This window comes from Pelodiscus sinensis, chromosome 26 (assembly GCF_052426305.1).
Source record: "Pelodiscus sinensis isolate ZL-2025 chromosome 26, ASM5242630v1, whole genome shotgun sequence".
Classification (NCBI taxonomy): Eukaryota; Metazoa; Chordata; order Testudines; family Trionychidae; genus Pelodiscus; species Pelodiscus sinensis.
In genome coordinates, this window is record NC_143077.1 from 15,181,343 (window position 1) to 15,205,349 (window position 24,007).

The window sequence follows — 24,007 nt, forward strand, 5'->3', positions numbered from 1 at the left end:
GTAGACATATGAAGATCATTTTGCTGGCTTTGTTCCTGAAACCCCCACAGCAATGACAGAGTGTGCACCCAGTTCCCTGGCCGCTCGGCGTCCCCTGGGGTTTAACAGTGACCGCACTAGACCATTCTGTAAATCCACACGACCCTTTATTGTGATAGAGGAGGGAATGAAGGGCCTCCCCATCTCGGCCCAGCATTTTTCCTCGTGGATCACGTCCTGCATCAGGGTCTGCTGCAACCTGGCCGAAGTCCAAACACCCGCCTTGACGGTTCGCTCCGGACGGGCACCGGCTTTCCTGGCGGCGTTCCTCGCCCAATCCCTAGCCAGGACACGTGCAGGACAGCTGTGAGGACATCCACCCCTCTCACTACGCCGTTACCCTGTGGCAGGAGAGGACGCGGCCTTCAGCAGGGCAGTTCTGTGGGCAGCAAGCAGGTGAGCTCCGCTGTGGATGCTGCTGGTGAGTCACCTGTGGGAAAGCACATGAGCAATCACGCAAAGGGTGAAACGGGCTCCGTGCGTCTCGTCATTGGTGTTCTTCGTGACGTGCTGCTCATGCCAGTTCCAACTCCCGCCACCTCCCCCCTGCGGGAATAATGGGGCAAGAAGGAACCAAGGGTATGTCTACACTACCCCCCTAGTTCGAACTAGCAGGGTAATGTATGCATACCGCACTTGCAAATGAAGCCCGGGATTTGAATTTCCCGGGCTTCATTAGCATAAAACCGGCTCCGCCATTTTTAAAAGCCGGCTTGTTGGAACCCCATGCCGCGCAGCTACACGCGGCACGGGCTAGATAGTTCGAACTATGTAGCCATTCCGATCTATCTGTACACCTCGTTCCACGAGGCGTACAGATAGTTTGGAATAACTACATAGTTCGAACTATCTAGCCCGTGCCGCGTGTAGCCGCGCGGCATGGGGTTCGAACAAGCCGGCTTTTAAAAATGGCGGAGCCGGCTTTATGCTAATGAAGCCCGGGAAATTCAAATCCCGGGCTTCATTAGCAAGTGCGGTATGCATACATTACCCCGCTAGTTCGAACTAGGGGGGTAGTGTAGACATACCCGAAGAAGGCAGTGGGTTGGCCTTGCCTTCTAGACTGTGCCAAGATGGCGCGCCACACCAGGGGTCCCACAGGCAACCCCGTGGGTACCACAAAGGGGAAATTCACCGACAACTGCACGCACAGTGCGCACCCCTATTGAAATGGACAGAGCAACACGTCTCCAAGCACAACTGTTACTAGGTAACCAGTTGTCCCCCGTTTCTAGCCGAGGGGAGCTAGATGCTGACAGTGACTCTGCCCCTCAGCTCCCATGGCTGGGAGTAGCAGAAGCTCTTGTGATCAGTGGTGAGAGCCCCTTTTGGGTCCAGCTGAGAGATGCCCTTCCTGCCTACATGAGCAATGGCCATGGGGACGGCCCAGACTAGCCACTTGGGTACATCCCTGGGGGCTGAGTGGGGCCGCACCCTGCCAGCCAGCCCCAGCGCCAGGACCCGCACACCCAGCTGTGGTGGAGATGTACCCCCGTGACCCAGGAAACGGGTTGTTTCACAGCACCTGCTCTGGAGCGGGGAATCCCTGCGTGGGGCATGCTGGAGACCGGGCTTTTGCAAGCTGTTCGAGGGCTAGAAACCCCCCTGCAATGGCTTGTGGGAAGGTATTTCAGTAGGACCAGTTACGGCTCTCCCTGCCCGCTGCCCCTCTCGCCCTTTCTGCAGTTCGGTGCCAGCTGCACCCTACTCCCGCGAGCCTTTCGACTGCTCAGGGAGATCAGCGGCGAGCAGGCAGGGCGGGGATCCACGTTCCCAGCTCTGTGCGCAAAGGGGGAATAATCCCCTCTCTCCTGAGGGTCAGGTGACCTGGCCTCATCAGACGGGACAGCCCAGACCTGGCCTCGTCAGACGGGATGCACCAGAGAAGCACCAGACATCCCCCCTGTGGAAACCCAGCAGCTACACCGAGATCCCATTGCCATCGGGCCGGAGGTGGAGGCAGAGTTGGTTCAAGACTCCGCCTTGTCCGTGTCTGGGTGCCATTGGAGGGTTATTAAGTACGTGAGGGGGAGCTGGGGACGGTTGAAAGGAGCAGCTGGAGCCTACACCAGCATTTCTCAGGAGGGGGAAGGATTTTCTTTGCCTTAGAGCCAGCTTTGAGAGGGGAGCCATTACACCCACAGCCCATGGACCACAGAGCAGTGACGATGCTTGATGCTTCCCGGATACAGCCCTTTACGGAAAGACAGTAACTGGAGCGAGGGGGGAGCATCCATCCTCTTTTACAGGGGGAAACTGAGGCACAAAAGTGATCTCGGGCTTGAAAACAGTCAGATCTGTCCCAGCAACTACGTGCGAGTCTCTTTCCCAGATGGAGACCAGGCTCCCAGCCTTGGGGCTGGCATGGGGTGGGGAATTGAGAGGCCCAAAAGGGCTTGTAAAACATCGAGGGCCATGGGTGACACCAGCCCCACTGGGCCTCTCAGGCTCCCAGCTGGAGGGCCCCATTAAATCCCTGTAGGTGAGGGCCACTGGGACTGGAGCCTTGAGTATCTCATGTCTGCATCCAGCTCCTCCGCACCCTTGGCCGCCTCCTTTCCAAGCAAACAACCTCTGCCCAGCTGCAGGGGAGAGCTGGACCCACGCCCAGTGGCACATACGGACGCAGAGCCCAGGCCAGCTGGCGGGGGGGGAGAGAGGGGGGAGCTGAGATTGATTTAACCGGATGATAATCCAAGGCACGGCGGCAGTGAGCCAGTTAGAGCTATTGGAAATCGCTGCATTTCAGGCACAGGCTACAGGGCGCGGCCGGCTGTGGGTAACTCCAGCTCCAGCAGGACCCCCGGGCAGCTGGGGATCGCTCACGTACCTGGAGCCACCTCCCCCACAGCTGGGCCTGGAGACAGCCCTGCACAGGCCCCAGCTAGGAGCCGCCTTGCTAGGTGCTGGTGATCTTGCAGGAAGGCTCGGATTGCTGGACAGAGCCTGGCTGAGGGACTAGCTGGGGGCTGAGGACCTGCAAGCTGAGGAAGGGGGGTGCCTGTGCAGCGCAGGACATTCCTCTTCTGCAATCCCTGCACGAGCATCTACTGCCCTCGGCCAGAGGTTGTCCCTGGAGGGGCAGCTGCCGGCTGACTTTGCTCTTCTTGCATCTGACCCCACCAGCCCCGCACAGAGGGATTTGGGAGTCTCCACCCTGCGTGTAGCTGATGGGCTGAGTAACGGGGCTTAACTCCACCTTGACCACCACCGTTGTGTTGTCCCTCCCCACAGTGACCCCAGCCTGGAGCTGGGACCAGCCGCAGGGACTAGCCAATTGAAATGCCACAGCCCCAGGTGGGTGGCAAGGCCCCGTGACGACTCCTGGGGGGACTGAACCTTCCCCACTAAGACTCCGTCCCACATCCCAGCCCCGGTGAGCACCAGTGTTCCCAGAGCGCCTGTTAGAACAGGGCCCGGGCGCTGCAGGGAGGTTGTTGGAGCAGGAGAAGGGACAACTCCAGGGGCACTAACACCCCCTGACTGGGCCGGGGCCGCTGTGCGCTGTGGCAACAGTCGGCCTGTTCCCAGGCTGTGGGAACCCCCTGCCCTCATAGCCCAGACGTCTACACCCAACTTCATTGTGCCGTGGGCCTTTAACCGCGGTGTAGACGTGCCCGGCGGGGCCAGGACAGGAAGCCAGTGCACAGCCGCCAGCCTGCCCCTTCTGTGACACAGCGTCAGCCAGAGAGGGTGTGATGTAAGGAGCATACGGGGAGTGGCAGGTGCCAAATTAGCAGGCTTCAACTGGAGAACTTCCCACAATCATACAGACGCCCACTGGGTTAAGGGCAAGCCCTTCATTTTAAATAGGCTAGGAGAGATTGGAGTTTTAGTGGTAAAGACTGATCTCTCTCTCTCTCTCACACACACTCACACACACACTCACACACACACACAAATATAGTGCACTGATAATCAACATTTTCAGATAGGCAGAGTAACAAAAATCCTGTTTGAGAACTACCTGAACTTTGATTGCAGGCTGAAATGGTAGTACGTGACGCCGATGGCAGTTGCAAAGATTTACCGTTTTTGAACCTCAGTGCTTATTATCCTCTGACCCCCAGCACTGTAATTTTTTTTACGTGTGAGAAAACTTGTCAATACAATAAAGTGAAGTAAAAGGGCTTAAAACAAACATTGATAAAATTATATTAAAAAATATTCTATTCCAGCCTGGTTTTAAGGGGCAGGCTACTGCAGTCACTTCAGTCGGCCGCTAGAGGTAGACATGGTCCGTACGCCATGGTCTGTACGGCGCTGAACACACCGGCACTGGCCCAGATACGCTGCAACATCTCCAGGGTCCCTGCGTCCCTCTCCGGCCCAATGGCAATGTCCTGCTTCTATCAGACCCCACAGACCTTGGTGGCAGCGTGGCTGAGAAGCTGCCCGCAGGATCTTTCAGCGCAGGCTGAGCCAGCAGACCCAACACCCTCCGTTCCAGCTGCCCACGCCGGGATCTTCTGGTTATGCTCCTGCCTATGGAGAAAGGAGACAGTGGGGCGCAAGGAAGCCCAATTTCTGGGCTTTGCTGCTCAAGGTTGGGTCCTGGCCCGTGTTCGGCGGCTGGGGAATTCTTCCAAGTTGGCCGAATGCCGTCAGTGTTGGGGCTGCACAGGCCGTTTTGCAGGAAGACAGAGCAAAGGCCAGGAGGAGCCGGGGAAGGCGGCTCGGTACTTGCACCCTCAGCAGCGGCTGGTGATTAGATGGAATCAGGTGCGGAAGCTCCCAAGCTCTGAACCAAGCCGGGGCTGGGGCAAGAGGATGGGGTTCTGGTTCTTAACACAGAGCTGCCCCATAAGCGACACACGCTCCCGCCTCTCCCGCTGACCTCACCTGCCCCCTGGCTCCTACCCTACCAAGCGCTGCCAGTGTCCAATGAATGTGTGAGGGGGGAGGAGGAGATGCCAAAACCAGCTCTCCCAACAGTTGGTGTCACCCACCAAGCCCCAGCGCCTGGGGGCAGGTGATGGCATCAGCTTTAAATGAAAGTCTCCAGCCCCGGCAGCCATGAAGGACGGACAAGAGGGCAAAGAAAACCTGCATCGATGAGTCTGAAAAGCCGCATGGATCCTTCTGCCAATGTCCTGGTTCCTTGCGGCCAGGCGGGGGAGCTGCAAACACCCGGGGTGGGCCAGGCTGCCTGCTTGCAGTGAGCCGTGCCCCAAACAGACACGAGCCCCAGCCCTGCTGGGACGGCTCTAACCCTGCACCTCCCAAGCTGAGTACCCCTAGCAAGTCCCTAGTGGGCTCCCTACGAGAGCCCCCCCCCCTGCCATGCACATAGGGAATCCCCTCCATGCACAGCCAGGACTTCCAATGGCTCAGTGGAGCCCTGGCACATCTGTAGGGCAGCCCCAGATACACCCACAGGTGCTGCCATCTAAGCCCCCCTCTGCTCTTAGCCACCCGAGTACCGTACCCCCTGCGACACCCACCCTATGCTGCTCAGCCGGTGGATCCCCCTCCTGGCCTGCCCAGCCCGGTCCTGGAGGAAGGACAAATCCTCACTAGCCACTAGGGAGGAGTCCATCATTCGTAAGAGGAAACTCTTGGACGCCGCAGGCACCAACCATCAGCGTCATGCCGGCTCTTCCAGTGCTGGGCGTGTCCCCTTTCACTGCCAGTCGCCCGGCACGCAGGGCTGCACAACCCGCACGGGTCCCCCATGACACATCAGCCCCCAATGGGCGATCGCAATTCCTGGCATGTCTCTCAGGGCAAACCCTTCGCACTGGGCTCGGGCCATCTGTGCCTGCTGCCGAGGTACCTGGACTGACAGGCACAGGCCTTCCCTGTCCCTGCAGATACAATTGCCTGAGAGATTTACAGCTCGGGGCTTGGGGATCTGGAGTTCCTGCCCTGCCACTAGGCCTTGGCGAGCCCGGCTCAAAGGCCCTCCAGCAAGGACAGCGCTCTGTGGACTGGGCTGTGGTTAGACAAACTGGGACCCTAGGGTGGGCCCTGACTGGGGGGGCAGGAGCCATCAGGGCCCCCTCCTCCAGCACTACAGTTGGGGAGTGGAATTGGGGGCTTGCCCCAGCACTGTAGCGTTCCCTCTGGGGAGCAGGATCGGGGCAGGGAGGCTCACCCCACTCCACCTGCCGGGCACACCCGCCCAGGAGCCAGGCAAGCCACAGGGCTGGAACGCCAGAAGGGAAATGCAGGGTGAGCCTGGACCTTGGCAAGAGCACTTGTCGCGGGGGAGAGAGGCAAGTCCCTGCGCCCCGCCCCTGCTCCTTGGCAAGAACACCAGACTGGCTGAGCAGGACATGGGTGCCGGGGAAGCAGGTGGGTGGGCCTGGATCGCAAGTGGGTGGCCACGGCCTACTGAGGCCCATTCGTGGCGATGCCACTGGGACTGGGGAAACAAATCAGTCACCCATCTGCCTACCCCCAGCCCAGTTCTAAGCCCAGAGCTCCATGCCCCACAGAGCCGAGCCGCAGCGCACGCACCAGAAACACGTATCCGGCCCGGTCACAGCACAAACAACAACAATGGGCTCCAGTCCTGCGATGTGGGGCCCTGGGCCGGCCCACAACATTTTGGCACCTGAGGCGGGGAGCTCACATGACGCCCCCTCGCTTGGGCCAAAACTTCGAAAGGGCTCGATTCTGCCTCCTTCCTGTTCTGCTCTGCTGCCTCCCCAATAGCGGAGAGCTAACGACTTACGATGCCTTTGCCGTAACCCTTCCCTTTCAAACGCCTGCCCAGCCAATGTAACTCGTGCACCATGCGTCCCGAGCAGAGAGCGAACATCGGCACAGCAGCAGACATGACTTTCTACACTCGGGGGCCTAGTGGTGCCCCCACACTCTGGCACCTGAGGCGGCCGCCTCATGGTAAGGCCAGCCCTGGTGGTGCCCCAAAGTGCAGAGCGTCTGCAGCTGTCTCCACAGCTGGGAGCAGCCCGCTGCCCCGTGAGGGAGGAGCAGCAGGAAATGGATGGGTTGTCGCTTCGCTCTAGATCCCAGCCCTGCGGCCTCTGCTCAGGCCTCTCACGCAAGCACCTCAGCCTCCCCTCGTGAGCCCTCTGGGCCCACAACCTTCCCCCCCGTGCGGGCCAGGCAGCTCCACTCAGACAGGAGACGGCCTGGACAGAGCCCTTCCCTCAGCCGAGCACTGCTCCTGGCTCTTTCCTCCGCTCCTTGCTCTGGCACAAGCAGCCGCACCCCTCTCCCCCGCCCCATCCCCAATTTCACTGTCGGCGAAAAGGGTTTTCAGGGCCATGCAGAAGTGGGAGCAGAACCAGGCTCCCCACGGCGCTGGCCAGTCAACCCGCCTGGCACCCGAGGGAGTAAAAGGAAGGCACATGAACCCCTTCCAGGCTGGACAAAACGGTAGCTGAGAAACACGGGTCTTCAGGGCAGTTCCACAGCTGGGTCTCTCCCCATCTGAGGGAGACTCTTCAGCAATGTAGGGGTTAAAATTCTCCCTCAAACACCCTCCCCCTTAAACCATCCCTCTCAGCTTGCCTGCCTCAGGCCAGCAAGCCCTTCATTGGGAACAGCTGCTGGCTCCTGCTGACAGGCGGAGCCAGAACTCAGGGCTGTCAAGGAGCTTCCCCCTTGGGACCTGAGCCATGGCTCCCTTCATGGTTCCCAGCTGTGCCCCAGAAAGGGAGCGTTCCCACAACCAGCTTCCAGCAGCCCCTCGCGAGCTTCCTGGACCTGGGCCCGCTCGCGGCTGTTGCTGCCAAGGGAGAACCCAGGTGGCTGAGCTGGGTACACTGTGCCGGGGACTGGTGCCCCCATGATGTCCCCTCCCTAGACACAAAACCCACCATTCAGCAGCTGTTGGGCAGCCCTGGCCAGGGAGAGCCAGCACGGGCAACAGCCAGGCCAGTTCTGCCTTCTCTGTCCCGGCCCGCCTGTGCACACGGGCCACTGCTCTGAGAGCCGAATGGCTCGGAGCCCCCTGGCTAGCCGCTGTTCTCGCGCACACGCCCCGGCTGGCTCGTATTCTCTGGGCGCCCCACTGGCACCCCCAGGCCCGTCTCGGCCAGTTGCCCCCGTTTTGGAGTTGGGCTTGTGGGGCTCGTTCTCCCTTAAGTGGCTTTGCCCTTGTCTCAGCTTGCAGGGCTCAGACCGGTGCGCCCCCTCGTGCAGACCGCTAGGGATCCCGCCCCCCGTCCGCCACACGGCTTGGGACCCTCCCGGCTTCACGGGTCAGACAGCCACAAAAATACTGGCTAGTGCCAGGCCCTGCACAGCCCCCGGCAGGACTCCGGTAAAGCTGCCCCCAGTTTCGAGCAAGCCTCCTGCAGCCCCTTTGCAACCATAAAGGCCTGCAGATGAGAATGCCAAGGGGCCACAGTCAAAAGACTTACAAAAGTCTGGGAGCTCACAACTACGGCTCCCCCCTCCGCTAGCCCAGCAACGCACAATGCCCCCGCACACCGCACCCCCGTGGATAGCCCCCCCCAGCCCAGCAATGCACAACGGCCCCGCACCCCCGTGGATAGCCCCCCCCAGCCCAGCAATGCACAACGGCCCCGCACCCCCGTGGATAGCCCCCCCGCTAGCCCAGCAACGCACAACGCCCCCGCACACCGCACCCCCGTGGATAGCCCCCCCGCTAGCCCAGTAACGCACAACGCCCCCGCACCCCCGTGGATAGCCCCCCCGCTAGCCCAGCAACGCACAACGCCCCCGCACCCCCGTGGATAGCCCCCCCGCTAGCCCAGCAACGCACAACGCCCCCGCACCCCCGTGGAAAGCCCCCGCTAGCCCAGCAACGCACAACGCACCCGCACCCCCGTGGATAGCCCCCCCGCTAGCCCAGCAATGCACAACGCCCCCGCACACCGCACCCCCCGTGGATAGCCCCCCCGCTAGCCCAGTAACGCACAATGCCCCCACACACCGCACCCCCCGTGGATAGCCCCCCCGCTAGCCCAGCAACGCACAACGCCCCCGCACACCGCACCCCCCGTGGATAGCCCCCCCGCTAGCCCAGCAACGCACAACGCCCCCGCACACCGCACCCCCGTGGATAGCCCCCCCGCTAGCCCAGCAACGCACAACGCCCCCGCACACCGCACCCCCGTGGATAGCCCCCCCGCTAGCCCAGTAACGCACAACGGCCCCGCACACCGCACCCCCGTGGGTAACTCCCCCCGCTAGCCCAGCAACGCACAACGGCCCCGCACACCGCACCCCCGTGGGTAACTCCCCCCGCTAGCCCAGCAACGCACAACGGCCCCGCACACCGCACCCCCCGTGGGTAACTCCCCCCGCTAGCCCAGCAACGCACTACGCCCCCGCACACCGCACCCCCCGTGGATAGCCCCCCCGCTAGCCCAGCAACGCACAACGCCCCCGCACACCGCACCCCCCGTGGGTAACCCCCCCCCGCTAGCCCAGCAACGCACAACGCCCCCGCACACCACACCCCCCGTGGGTAACTCCCCCCGCTAGCCCAGCAACGCACAACGCCCCCGCACACCGCACCCCCCCTGGATAGCCCCCCGCTAGCCCAGCAACGCACAACGGCCCCGCACACCGCACCCCCCCTGGATAGCCCCCCCGCTAGCCCAGCAACGCACAACGCCCCCGCACACCGCACCCCCCCTGGATAGCCCCCCCGCTAGCCCAGCAACGCACAACGCCCCCGCACACCGCACCCCCGTGGATAGCCCCCCCGCTAGCCCAGCAACGCACAACGCCCCCGCACACCGCACCCCCGTGGATAGCCCCCCCGCTAGCCCAGCAACGCACAACGGCCCCGCACACCGCACCCCCCGTGGGTAACTCCCCCCCGCTAGCCCAGCAACGCACAACGGCCCCGCACACCGCACCCCCGTGGGTAACTCCCCCCGCTAGCCCAGCAACGCACTACGCCCCCGCACACCGCACCCCCGTGGATAGCCCCCCCGCTAGCCCAGCAACGCACAACGCCCCCGCACACCGCACACCCCGTGGATAGCCCCCCCGCTAGCCCAGCAACGCACAACGCCCCCGCACACCGCACCCCCGTGGATAGCCCCCCCGCTAGCCCAGTAACGCACAACGGCCCCGCACACCGCACCCCCCGTGGGTAACTCCCCCCGCTAGCCCAGCAACGCACAACGGCCCCGCACACCGCACCCCCCGTGGATAGCCCCCCGCTAGCCCAGGAACGCACAACGGCCCCGCACACCGCACCCCCGTGGATAGCCCCCCCGCTAGCCCAGCAACGCACAACGCCCCCGCACACCGCACCCCCCATGGGTAGCTGCCCCCCCCACTAGCCCAGAAACGCCGATCACCCCCGCACACTGCACCCCCCGTATGGTAGGAACTCGGAGCTCCGGGCAGAGAGCATTAGATCCCATCCCCGCATGTGACTTCCATGGCTCTGGTACAAGGGCATCGTTGCTAACCCAGCCCGAGCCCTGGGGACTGTGACTTACCCACCTGGAAGGCTGCTTCGAGCTCCACCAAGCAGGGCTCCTCCAAATGCTTCCTCCCTGCAGCCCAGGGCAGAGCCCGGCTGGCCAGCTCAGCCTTATGGCTGGAGCATGGGGAGCTGCCGCTGCAAAGCATGAGCTGAGCTAGCGAGTTAGTGGCGCCAGGGCACTTAGGTGGCCCCAGCCAGGGGCTGGCCCTCCTTGGGCGGTGACAGGCAAGCCGGGTCCCTGTCAGCTCTCGGTGTGCAGCAGCATGTCATGCCGTGGAGGAGGGGGCTGGCATTACCACGGTGCCAGGGATTAGGGACACGGCGCTTCTGCCTAGCGAAATGTAAGTGGCCACTGCAGTGGGGCTTGTGCACCTCACGCACAGAGGCACTTTGGAAGTCCCGCCTTACCCAGCCGAGTGACTCCAGGCCTTGGCCAACCCACACCCTGCCCCACAGCCTTGCACCCTCCGGCTGTCTGGTTAGGGACTGTTCTGCTGGGACACCCTTGAAGCCAGTGGGATGGTTTGCAGTGCTTGTGGTGGGGATCAGGTTACCAGGTAGCTTCAGAAAAAACACCAGACACACTTGATTGGAGGAGAGGGACCGGCCGGGAGGGGAGCAGGGCTGGCTGGGAGGGGGGTGGGACAGGAAGCAGGGCTGGCGGGGAGGGGGTCAGGGCAGTGGGGCTGTTTGGAGGAGATCGGGGGGGTGGTGGCCGGCGGGAGCAGGGCTGGTCGGGGAGGTCGGGGGGAGCGGGGCTGGCCGGGGGAGATAGGGGGAGGTGTGGCCGGCGGGAAGTGGGGCTGGTCGGGGGGATCGAGGGGAGTGGGACTGGCTGGGGGAGATTGGGGGGGGTCGGGGGGAGCAGGGCTGGTCGGGGAGGTCGGGGGGAGCGGGGCTGGCCGGGGGAGATAGGGGGAGGTGTGGCCGGCGGGAAGTGGGGCTGGTCGGGGGGATCGAGGGGAGTGGGACTGGCTGGGGGAGATTGGGGGGGGTCGGGGGGAGCAGGGCTGGTCGGGGAGGTCGGGGGGAGTGGGGCTGGCCGGGGGAGATAGGGGGAGGTGTGGCCGGCAGGAAGTGGGGCTGGTCGGGGGGATCGGGGGGAGTGGGACTGGCTGGGGGAGATTGGGGGGGGTTGGGGAGAGCAGGGCTGGCCAGAGGGGGAGTGAGGGGGGGAGAGAATTGGCCAGCGGGGAGCAGGACTGACCCAGGCACATGCAGATCCCAAGGCATGCCTGTCCTGCACACAGTCCCAGCAAAGCACGAGTGAATCTGGCTACCGCTCCCCAACATGCTTGAATGGTGCTCAGGAGCATGGACAGGGCTTCTCCTCCTCCCCAAGGCATCACTCGTACGTCAGAGGCAAACAGAGGCTCCCAGCACCGATCACGCCCCGCCTCCTAGCCACTCCCCCCACCCCCACCAGGCTTCCCTCAGGCGCCCAGCCGGAAAACCAGAAAATACTGGACATTGCACACGTCCGGTATTTTCTGAATATTTTTCACCGGACAGAGGGCTCAAAAACCAGACTGTCCGGTTGAATACTGGACACCTGGCAACCCTAGGCCGGGGGCACAGAAACGCCTCAGTACTTCACTGCTCCGCATCAGCAAATCCCAGCAGGCCTGACGAACTCTGCACCCAGCACACGGCAGGGGGTAAGGTAATGGAAATGACAGCAAGTAACACCCAGGGCATTGATATCACAGAATCATAGAACCATAGAGCTGGAAGAGACCTCAGAAGGTCATCAAGTCCAGCCCCCTGCTCTAGGCAGGACCAATCCCAACTAAATCAACCCGGCCAGGGCTTTGTCAAGCCGAGACTTAAACACCTCTAGGGATGGAGACTCCACTACTTCCCTAGGGAACCCATCCCAGTGCTTCCCCACCCTCCTAGGGAAATAGTTTTTCCTAATATCCAGCCTGGACCTCTCCCACCACAACTTGAGACCATTGCTCCTTGTTCTACCATCCTGTTAGTACTGTGAACAGCCTCTCTCCATCCTCTTTGGAACCTCCCTTCAGGAAGTTGAAGGCTGCTATCAAATCCCCCCTCACTCTTCTCTTCTGCAGACTAAACAAACCTAAATCCCTCAGTCTCTCCTCATAGGTCATGTGCTCCAGCCCCCTCATCATTTTGGTTGCCCTCCGCTGGACCCTTTCCAATGCGTCCACATCCTTTCTGTAATTGGGGGCCCAGAACTGGACACAATACTCCAGATGTGGCCTCACCAGAGCCGAATAAAGGGGAATAATCACTTCTCTGGATCTGCTGGCAATGCTCCTCCTAATGCCCCCTAATATGCCATTAGCCTTCTCGGCTACAAGGGCACACTGTTGACTCACATCCAGCTTCTCATCCACTGTAATCCCCAGGTCCTTTTCTGCAGAACTGCTACTTAGACAAATCAGAGGTTTGGGCCACAAGAAATCTGATGAGGTTCAATAAGGACAAGTGTAGAGTCCTACACTTGGGCTGGAAGAATCCCAAGTATTGTTACAGCCTGGGGACCAACTGGCTAAGTCACTCTGGACTCTATCCCTGCCCTCCAGCATCTCTATCTCTCCCCCTAGCTTAGTGTCATCTGCAAACTTGCTGCGGGTGCAATCCATCCTCTCATCCAGGTCATTAATAAAGATGTTGCACAAAACTGGTCCCAGAACCGAACCTTGGGGCACTCCACTAGAAACCAACTGCTATCCTGACATGGAGCTGTTGATCACTACCCGCTGGACCCGACCTTCCAGCCAGCTTTCTATCCATCTTACCATCCATTTATCCAATCCACATTCCCTTAACTTGCTGGCAAGAATATTGTGGGAGACTGTATCAAAAGCCTTGCTACAGTCAAGATATATCACATCCACTGACTTTCCCATGTCCACAGAGCCAGTTACCTCATCATAGAAGCTAATCAGATTGGTCAGGTATGACTTGCCCTTGGTGAATCCATGCTGACTATTCCTGATTACCTTCCCCTCGTCCAAGTTCTTCAAAATGGATTCCTTGAGGATCCCTTCCATGATTTTTCCAGGGACTGAGGTAAGACTGAGGCCTATAGTTCCCTGGATCGTCCTTCTTCTCTTTCTTAAAGATATCACTTCCCTTTCTTAAAGATATCACTGGGACATGTCCGTATTCACGCCATCGGAGTTATGGCCACGCACCAGATTTAAAGTCTGTGACCAAACACAGGGAAAAGCAGGTTTTCGCCCAGTCAAGAGAGAAGGCAGCTACCTATGTTTCTAATGGCAATTAAGCACTGTGGAGCCGAGAGAAAGGAAGCCCCATATTGAGTCAACAGGAAATCAGACTGATGAGGGTCTGGGGGTGTTTGAAGAAATGGCAGAGTAACCCATAGGGTGTGGGTTGGCCTGTCTTTGGGGGTCAAAACAATCACTCTGGGGGAAGAATGAGGCGAAGCTCAAAGACATTTGATTACCCATCCCTGAGGGAACGAACAGGACAGGTGTTTTTGGGTCCTGGCCCTGGTGATGCCCGTAGGTTGTTTTCGGAGATAAATAAAGATTTTTGCCGACTCAGGGAATGTTTAGTTCCTTAGAAATATGTTGCATGTTTGTGTTGGTTTGTACCTGCCCTTTCTCCGGGCTGCAGAGCAAGCGAGGGGTGAGTTCTTAGCAGAATGGAGTACACTGCTGTGTGTGCTGGCTCTCAGACTCAGTAACGTCTGTGTGGGTCCAGGGCCGGGCGCTGGGGTACCTCAGAGGGATGAGCTTCAATGGAGCTTGGGGAAATGACGTGCCCAAAGCATTAGCTGAAAGGCCAGCAGACTTCGTACTGGTTTGTCTGGCCTGGCAGGGATTTGTCACCCTGTGTAGCACCAGCAAATCTCTCTCTTGAGCTGTGTGGAGAGTAACAAGGTAACCCACAGTCCCAGGCACCTGAGAAAGAGTCCCAATGAGCCACGCCCTTCCCCAGCATGCAGGGCAGGAGCAGAGGGTGCTGCCTCCATACCCCTGGGAATAACAATGTACTTGTCCTGTGTGGGCAGAGGGCTTCACAAAGGACCGTCCACCCCAGAGTACACGGGTGCCACTGGAGAGGGGCGGTCCAGTGCCTCAGGATGGAGACATGGCTTCTGCTCCCTGACGCTTCCCAGACGCCCTGCGCGACCCTGGACAAGTCACTAGATCTCTTGCCACGTTAACGTCCCACTTCCGAAATGGGACACGAACCTTCCATTCTCAGCCTTGTCTCATTTGATGGGACGCTCTTTCACCAGTGGCTTGCTCTTGCTCACACCGGGGGGCCTGTCCTCCTTTGGGGCCTCTCATGCCACTGTAACAAATGACAAACCCCAATACTGCTGGGAGCAAACGCTGACCCTAAAGCAGCCCCCTCCAAGCCCCACACCCGCGCCGGGCGAAGTGCTCCCATCTCGGCGATGTTTGGGCTGCCGCCGCCGCTATTTTAACCTTGCTGCTTTGCGTTGGAGCTGGATTTTGAAAGGCAGCTGACGGGCTGCTATTAAAACGCCTCCTCTGCGATCCTGAGAGCAGCAGCCGACTTTCACACTACGTGTCATGTCAGAGCCAAGCCTCTCAGAGCCCGGGAAGTGTCTGGCTCCGTCAGTGCCAGCATCTCTCGGGGCAGGCTGGCTCGGCTCTCCGTAGTGCGCGAGACTCCATTGGCCTGCAAGGAACATAGGCCTCTGCCACCCAGTCCTCCTCATTCTTCAAACCCTGAGGAAGCCAGAGGAGCGGGACGCCCAATGTCCATCACTTGAATCCTTATGCCGCCTCCAGGGTGGCCCTATCCCAGACTGGCTGATTTTTGTTCTTGCATCCCCCTCCATTTGAAATAAGTCACGTCCCCTGGAAACACCCTCCCTGGGGTCAGGCAGAGGTTGGCACTGGGTCCGAGTGCAGCGAGAGCCAGTTTGGACGTGAGAACGGTTTGGTGTTTACCCCATTGGAGGGGCCAGGAGGGGGCAGCGAAGGAGTTCAGTTCAGAGAGGCAGCCGATACATTACACGAATGTGCAGCACCTGGCACAGTGGGGCTGGACCCCAAGACTAAACATCATCAGGACCCATAAACACTGGGAGCTGCACTGCCCAAGGGCCCATTTCCGGATGGGGAAACTGAGGTATGCCCCAGGCCGGAAGCCAAGTCTGAACTCAGGTTTCAGCTGCAGGGAGGTGGTGGGGCAGGGCCCGGGAGTGCTCCCAGAAGAGGTGCACGTGCCTCTGATATTAAGCCAGGCCAAGCCTGGGCTGTAGCGTCAATGGAGCTGTGGCTGCCTTCTCCTTGGTGCAGTGAGGCTAGGAGCCAGGGCAGGTTGGTGCTGCAGGCAGCTTCTGTTTGCCTACCAAAGGGCCAGGCAAGCGAGAGCTCGGATACTGACTGTGCTGGGCTCTTCTGGAATTGGAGCCTGACGCTGCATGAGGAGCAGGCTGTGGGGAGCTGGCTCGCAGCCAGAACGGCCCTTGCAAAGCCAGCAGGCCCTGCCCTGAGAAAAGTGAAAGGTCACCCAGAGGAAACGGCTTTATTATTTCAGGAAACTTGTCTGCTTATCAGGAGAAAGGGCCAAGGGAGCACGGGAAGCAAATTCTCAAGGCAGGTGATGGATTCTCTATCACTTGGGCGGGTTCCCATTGGGACTGGAGGTCTCTCTAGGACGTGTGCTCCCTCCAGTTGGACCACAAGCAAGTCCCTGGCAGAGGGTCTCCGGCCTGGGCTACACAGGAGCTCAGAGCAGACAGTTACTGTGTAACTTCCCGTTGGGCCTTCAGCCAAGTCAGTCACTGCCCCCTGCTCAGTTCCAACGTGTCATTGCAGTGCAGAGCCCCCTCGCCAAAGCCCCGTCACCCCCCGCTTGAAGCAGGAGTAACGCCCGCGAGAGGGGGACCGGGGAGAAGGGCCAGGAGAAAACCAGAGTGGTTCTGCTTTTGAAAGACGCACCCACACAAACCTCCCCCCAGGGAGAATATTTAGCACTTCACACACTGGCTGATCTTCAGGACACCCTTTTCCCTTTTGTTTTAAACCAGATGGGGAAACTGAGGCAAGGCGATGTTAAGTGCCGTGTTTATGGTCACAGAACGAGCTTTGCGGCAGGACTGAAGACTCCTGTGATCAATCCTCTAATAATATTCACAGAGGATATTCTAGCCAAGGGTCTCTAAGTGCTCTACAAGTAGACAGCGTCTCATTATGCAGATGGGGAAACTGAGGTAGCGGATGTTTATGGGACTTGGGGCCACACTGAGCCAGAGGGAAAGCGGGGATTAGATTTAGCCAAGCTGGCTGCCTTATTCGCTGGACTACACCGGGCCCCTGCAACATGAGGAACATCACAGCACTGGCCTAATGCATGGGAACTGAGCAATGTCAAATCTCGCTACAGGCAACAAGAAGGTAAAAATTAAACCTGACTTGTACCAGGCTGGCTGCAGTGTCATTAACTACGAGACAGGACGTAGCTAAAAGGCAGAGATGAGCTTTATATAGCAACTGCCCCTTTAACCGCTCCAAAGCCAGGGCTCAGTTGGATTCTCAGCTCACCTTCCGGGGGGTGACTCGGGTCACGGTGAAGGAAACTGAGAGAATTTGGAAAGGGACGTCAGGAGGAAAACTGGAAACATGTCTCTGAAATGCCTCGCCCAGAAGAAAATGGGCAGCAGATGCGTCCTCAGCTTCCTGCCAAACTGCGATGTGCCCGGCTATCGGACACAGAGGACCCTTGGATCAGCAGACCAAAGTCCAGCTGCCTGACTCTCCTCTCGTGGGGGTAAATCTACCTACAGCTCCCATTGCGATTGGATTTGAGCAGCTTGCAGTCTTTAATGCCTTTATGCTTCCAGCTCGGGAAATGCTGTTAGCCTCGGGTTTCAGAGGTATGGGCACTGAGCCAATGGGAGCGAGGCACCTAAATATCTAGGAGTTTCAGGGCCTAAGGAACTTGCCCCAGGTCCCATGGGGAATCTGTGATAGCGAGCAGAAAAGCGAAGCCTGGTCTCTCCAGTCTCAGAACCTCTGGACCATCCGTCTTCCCCCCAGGAGAGCAGCTCAAGTGGGTGTAAGGCGAGGAGTCAGACTCTGTGTACAGGCGTGGGCCCCCTGCGGTGGGGCCGGGCAGTTCAGAACACTCATTGGGGCTTGGTTTCTTCCAGCCATTACAGACCCTGCCAACTCCACGGGTGTTAGAAACCCAACCCGCACCCAGATGCAGATGCAGCTGAACGCTCCCCACCTCGAGACCCACATATTGCCCCTTTGTTTTCTTACAGACAGCTTGCAGGGAGAGCTCCCACTCCAGCCCTCATGTTCATAGGCAGCAGGGAGCTGTGCTCCAGCGCCAGGACGCCAGACAAAGTGGGAGACCCCGCTGAGAGCAGATCAGCATGGACGGGAGAGGAGCATCCATGTGATTATACCTAGCATAGATGGCATGTGCCTCCTGTCATGTTATTGGATTTTGAGGGGTGCAGCCAGGGCACTGCTGCACCCGGGGGGGGGGGGGAGAGGAGGGAGGCATGTGAGGTGTCAAAGAAAAGCTTACTTTATACTGATTCTCTATATGCTATTCGTGTAATCATATAATGTCTGTGTGTGAAGTTCTCAGCAGGTATTCTGTGTGGATACTGAATATTTCTCTGGGGCTGAGAATAGATGAAGAATGCTCAGCCTATGGACATGCCAATGAGCAAGTCTCCAGGGAACAATGGATCTCTGGAGGCCAAAGACACACCTGGCCACTGGCCACGTGACTCCAGCCAGCTTGGAAGAAACCAGGAAGGAGGGATAAATAGGCCATGTGGTGAGAGTATCAGTGTGTGGGAGAGGGTTGTGGGTTGAGGCAGGGAACTGAATCATACTCACTGAACGCCAGAACTGGAAGGGACCTCGGGGGGGGGGGGGCATCAAGTCCAGGCCCCTGCCCTCACGGCAGAACCAAGCACCCTCTTAGCCCATTCCTGGGTGCACGAGGGGACTCAGGGCAGGAGTGTGAGGGTGCAGGGTCTGAGGGGGAGTTAGGGTGTGGGAGGGGGCTCAGGGCTGGGGGTTGAGAAGTGGCGCAATTCCCTGGGGGCAACTCCTCTTTGCTGGTGCAGGCCCCCAGGAGTGGAGGGGGCCGGTGGCTCTGTGCACTGCCCTGTGCTCGCCTGCAGGCACCGTCCTCGGGGCTCAGGGGCGGCGATTCCCGGTCCATGGGAGCTGCGGGGGCCGAGCCTGCAGGCAAGGGAACCAGGAGCAAAGATCCAGGAGCTTGCAGCTGCCGCCTAGCGGGGACGGGAGGAATAGCACGTGGCTCCGCTTCCACACCCCACCAGGCAGGGCCAGAGCACGGGGGTTTAGTGGCTGCAAACCGGGGCCCCCAAAGAGCTGCACGTTTGACAGCCTGGAGATATTTTGGGGGCTGCAGGCCCTACAGCCCCTTTTTAATCTGGCCCTGCTGGGTTCGTAAGTTGCCTAGTTCTGCAATGACCCAAGGCACATGCCTGCAGGAGTCGCCCAGGCAGTGGGAGAGGAGGTTGGGGGTGCGACTCTTTTACGTGGCCGGAGTATTCTTGTGCCACCCTCCGGCGCGGGTGTGGGGGCAGGAAGCCTGCACCTCGCTCACTGACCAGGTGCGGGCACGCTCCACGTGGTGCTTGGCGCGCAGGAAGAGCTGTGCAGCCTCCTGCCGCGCTACTGCCGTTCCTCGGCCGAGGCAGCCCAGCGCCGTGGCCAACGCCCAGAGCTCAGGCAAATCCAGCGTCTGCCCAAAACACTCAAGACTTTGCCTTCGGGCGCAAAACTTCCCCTCCTAAGAATCCCTTCACTGAGAGGTCTCCGCTCCTGCTGTGCCCCATACCCCACCCACCTCCACCTGCCTGCCCCCCTGACCCGCTGTTACACAAACCCATAAACACCCCCCAGGGACTGTGCTATCACTCTGGGGTTTTGTATCAGTGATGGACAGAACCTGAACCCAGCGAGCTCCCCATGCCCCACTGGAGTCACTAGCCTAGCCTATCTGCAAGGGCAGCATGCCTGGCTGTGATCTACAAAAGAAACAAATCTTGAGCCTTTAATTTCTACCTCGTCGGACCACAGCGCTGGTGCCGGAATGGGTGTGGGCCTAGCCCGTCCAGACCTTCTAGCCACAAGGCTGGGAAATGCGCCTGCCACACACTGGACCCTGCCCTGAACTGTGCTGGGGCAGCAGGAGCACAGTTTGGAGTTTGCAAAACTTCACTTGTGGCTGGTTTTGCACAAATCGACCAACCAAACTAGGGCTCGGATCCAGGTTCCCCTTTATCTCTAGTTACAAACCAACCTGCTGCAGCTGCCTAAGCCCCCACCCGGGCCTGGCTAGCCTGGTGCCTGCGCGGGATCTGCCTTCACATCCTGGCTCACGTCCGCGTACGCTTGAAATACTCTGGTGGAGGTCACCACCCTTCTCCCCAGCCTCCTTTTTCCTGGGCAAAGGGCTGGGGGCCAGGGCCCCGCCCGCAGGGCGAACATCCAGCCAAAGGACAACGTGTGCTGCATGTTTGTGAAAAGGCGCCGACACTCTCCTCCTCCCACCCAGAGAGCAGCTTTGCGGAGGCGCTAGGTGAAGAGACACAACAGCCGAGGCAAAAGGGGATGGGAACTGGTCAAAATTAAATGATGAAAATTTCCCAGGAAAAAGTCCAATTCTCCCCCTTCCCTGTCCTCTCACACAGCTCTAGGGCCACATTCCGAGCCGGCGTACGTGCGCCCCACGAGTGCCAGCGGATACGGATTTGTGACCAAGAGGCACGTGCAGGGTAGCTTTACTCCAGCTAACAAGGACACAGCAGTACAGGCTGCATAAAACCCACCCTGACCCCAGGCGCTGCTCATGTTCCTAGCCCCCTGGTGAGGTCTGTGCAGCTGCAGGCTCACTGCTAGTTTTAGCTACATTACAGCTAGCAGGGGTGTGCCTGTCTGAGTAGCAATCATGCCCCGACTGCAGCGCGGGCCTGCCCTGGGCCAGGGATACGCCCCGACTGCAGCGCGGGCCTGCCCTCGGCCAGGGATACGCCCCGACTGCAGCGCGGGCCTGCCCTCGGCCAGGGTCTCGCCCCGACTGCAGCGGGGGCCTGCCCTGGGCCGGGGACACGCCCCGACTGCAGCGCGGGCCTGCCCTGGGCCGGGGACACGCCCCGACTGCAGCGCGGGCCTGCCCTCGGCCGGGGACACGCCCCGACTGCAGCGCTGGCCTGCCCTCGGCCGGGGACACGCCCCGACTGCAGCGCGGGCCTGCCCTCGGCCGGGGATACGCCCCGACTGCAGCGCGGGCCTGCCCTCGGCCGGGGATACGCCCCGACTGCAGCGCGGGCCTGCCCTGGGCCGGGGATACGCCCCGACTGCAGCGCGGGCCTGCCCTGGGCCGGGGATACGCCCCGACTGCAGCGCGGGCCTGCCCTGGGCCGGGGATACGCCCCGACTGCAGCGCGGGCCTGCCCTGGGCCGGGGATACGCCCCGACTGCAGCGCGGGCCTGCCCTCGGCCGGGGATACGCCCCGACTGCAGCGCTGGCCTGCCCTCGGCCGGGGATACGCCCCGACTGCAGCGCGGACCTGCCCTGGGCCAGGGATACGCCCCGACTGCAGCGCTGGCCTGGCCTGGGCCAGGGATACGCCCCGACTGCAGCGCGGGCCTGCCCTGGGCCGGGGATACGCCCCGACTGCAGCGCGGGCCTGCCCTGGGCCAGGGATACGCCCCGACTGCAGCGCGGGCCTGCCCTCGGCCGGGGATACGCCCCGACTGCAGCGCGGGCCTGCCCTGGGCCGGGGATACACCCCGACTGCAGCGCGGGCCTGCCCTGGGCCGGGGATACGCCCCGACTGCAGCGGGGGCCTGCCCTGGGCCGGGGATACGCCCCGACTGCAGCGCGGGCCTGCCCTCGGCCAGGGATACGCCCCGACTGCAGCGCGGGCCTGCCCTCGGCCAGGGATACGCCCCGACTGCAGCGCGGGCCTGCCCTGGGCCAGGGGAGCCCCATCCAGACATAGGGAAATGCCCCCATTGCTTCCTTGTGTTCAGCCAGGTTCTGGGCTCAATGAAACCCGCCCAGCGGAGATCCTGCCTGCCGGCCAGTGGCAAATGGAACTTGCTGCAGAAGACGGGAGCTTTGCAAAGGCCGTTGCTAAAACATCGTACAAAATGACTGACTCAGCCCCTCAGGGTGGCGAGGGAACATTCAATAACCCTGCTACTGACCAGGGGCCTAGCAGCGTGGCGCCCTCGTCCACCTACTGCTGCTGCCCTTCCAGTGAGCAATGAGGAAAGGGGCCCCTGCAGCGTTGTAGGGGGATCCCCACCCACCTCTCTTCAGTGGCTAAGCCCGGCTTCCCCACGTAGCCTGGGGAGCGGGGGCGCGAGGTCAGGCCACGCCCGCCCACTGAGAACTGGAGCAGTGACTCAGCCCCAGGGGGCTCTGGGGAGGGGAGACCTGAAGCGTCTCCCTGAAGGGGGATCAGGCCTGTACTAGGCTCAGTCAGCAGCACTGACCTCCCCCCTCCTCACTGGAGCAGCTGTTCAAAGAACCACCTGCCCAGCAGTCCGCCAAGCGAGCAATGGCCGGACAGGCAGCCTGGCTGCGTCGCCCATCCCCTGCCAAGTCAGACTCGTGAGCCCAATTCTGCTCCCACCTCCTGCATGCTGAGGCTGGGTTCGTCCCTGCCCTGCGGCTCGGCCGGCTCTAGGAGCCTGTCGGAGGACTCGCCCGTGCTCTCCAGTTTGGCGTAGCCAACCAGGCTGATGTGGTCGAGTCTAGGCCAGCTCCTGTTCTTCCGCTCTTTGATGGGCGCCACCAGCAGCACCCCCGGCTTCCCGAGATCCAGCGACTTGGAGTGACCCGGGTTGGGGAGCTGCATGTCTAAGCTGCATTCGGCCTCGCTGCCTGCTGGGTTCAGGAGTGTCTCGACCACCGCGAGGGAGGGAGGCCCATTGTCAATGTTAATGACGACGTGGCCACCCTGGAGGTCACGGCCTCCGGGGGAGTGGCCGGGTGGAAGAGACCAGGAGAGCCGCAGCACCTCATCTGGCGTCCCGGGCAGGCTGCTCCCCCCCTCGTCGCTCACCCGCCGAGAGGCAGCCGGCTTCTCGACGAGGCAGTTATTCACCTTTATGACGGGAAGCGACAAGGCATTAGCGGCTGAGGAAATGATTGACTCGCTCCCCTGGGTGAAGGACGGATTGAAGTTCCCTTCCATGGAGTTGCCAGAGTCTGAGCGGACGCTGAGGAGGGACATGGAGGGAGAAACTCCCTTGTGATGGAGCAGCTGGGCTGTTGTCTGGAGCCGGCTGGGCCCGTAGCAGTCAGCCCACTTGTTCCTGGGATTGGAAGAGGATTGGAAGCCGCTGGAGGAGAGATCCACCTCGTAACAGCCCTCCACACACTCAGCATTGGCCTTGAGGTGGGGCAAGCTAGTCCTCTGGCAGTACTTCTCCTCATGGCTCAGATCCTGGGGGAGGCCCGTGGTCATGGAGTACAGGCCTTTCTGCATCAACAGGCGGGTCTCCGTGTCCCTGTTCTCGTACAGCATGGTGTTGGCACAGATGACAATGAAGAGGCCAACGCCCATGATAACGGGGCCAATCAGCTTCAGCTTCTCGCTGTGAGGGAGGTAGCGGGCATGGGCAGAGACCTTCACTTGCTTTTTGATGTCCCCTGGGCTGCTGGAGTTAACTGGCCTGGCTGAAGGCCCAGCTGCATGTGGGCCCTGGTGTGGCCAGTAGCCCACCACGGCAATCGTCATGCCGACCAAGACAACGGAGACGCCCACCATCACGAAGGCTCCAGAGGTTGAGCGCATCCGGAGCTGCCCCTTCACCCTCACCTCGGCTGGTGGCTTGTGCCTCAGCTTGCGTCGATGCCTCCGGGAAGGAGGGGCATGTCCCAGGGACTTCTTCTCCGGACGATCCTGATTTCTCATGGCTCTGCTGGCTTCAACGCTTCCAGCCGTCATGGCATCCCCCTGGTCAGATCTTTCTAGAGAATCGGGGAGAAAAGAGATGAACAGAAGACATCACTAGCAGGCAGTGGAGGGAAAGGGCTCACAACTGAGGAACTGGGACATGGCGGCTCATGCAACAGGCCTTCTCATTCCCTTCTCTGGCTCAGGGCTACATCCTCCTGGAGGCATTTTTCTCCTCCTACTCAGAAGCTAGACAACGGCTGAACAGCTGGGGGGGAGGTTGTCATTCAAACACAGGCACCTAGCCCGTGCCCACACAAAGCAGCGCACATCTGCCTGATGACTTAGTAAGACTGACTGCATGTACTGCGGAAGAAAACAGCGGTCCCTTCCCCGAAGGGTTCTGCAAATGTAAGGCAGGTGAGTGCAAATAGCTCTCTGAGCACCTCAGAGCAGTGCAGGCACATGCAAGATTTGTTGACCTGTTATTAACTGGGTCACATAGTGGTGTCTTTAAAACAACCCTTGCTCAAAGAACATTCACACGGAAGTCGCAGTAAGAACTCAGGCTTCCACGCTGTACTTTCCATTTTTCGGGCATCTTCTAGGGAGGGATGCTGAAGGATCTGACACAATATTAGCTTAGCCTCACCACATCTCTGGGTAGTCGATCTTGTTAT

General features: G+C 60.5%; 1 protein-coding gene across 7 annotated transcripts in view; it reads right to left on the reverse strand.

Moving 5' to 3' along the window:
- Window positions 1–218: 218 nt before the first annotated feature.
- TMEM200B (transmembrane protein 200B) overlaps window positions 219–24,007 on the reverse strand; it is a 39,763-nt gene continuing 15,974 nt past the window's right edge. For 3 of the 7 annotated variants that reach the window (XM_075909111.2, XM_075909110.2, XM_075909114.2), the window contains exons 2-3: window positions 22,059–23,401; window positions 219–469 (exon numbers count right to left, since the gene is read on the reverse strand). In XM_075909111.2, the coding sequence (XP_075765226.2) occupies window positions 368–469; window positions 22,059–23,401 (1,445 nt within the window). In that variant the 3' untranslated portion in view covers window positions 219–367. Of the gene's footprint in view, window positions 470–2,703; window positions 4,525–21,076; window positions 23,402–24,007 lie in introns of those variants that run through there. The other 4 variants (XM_075909113.2, XM_075909115.2, XM_075909112.2 and 1 more) reach the window with 3 other exon arrangements.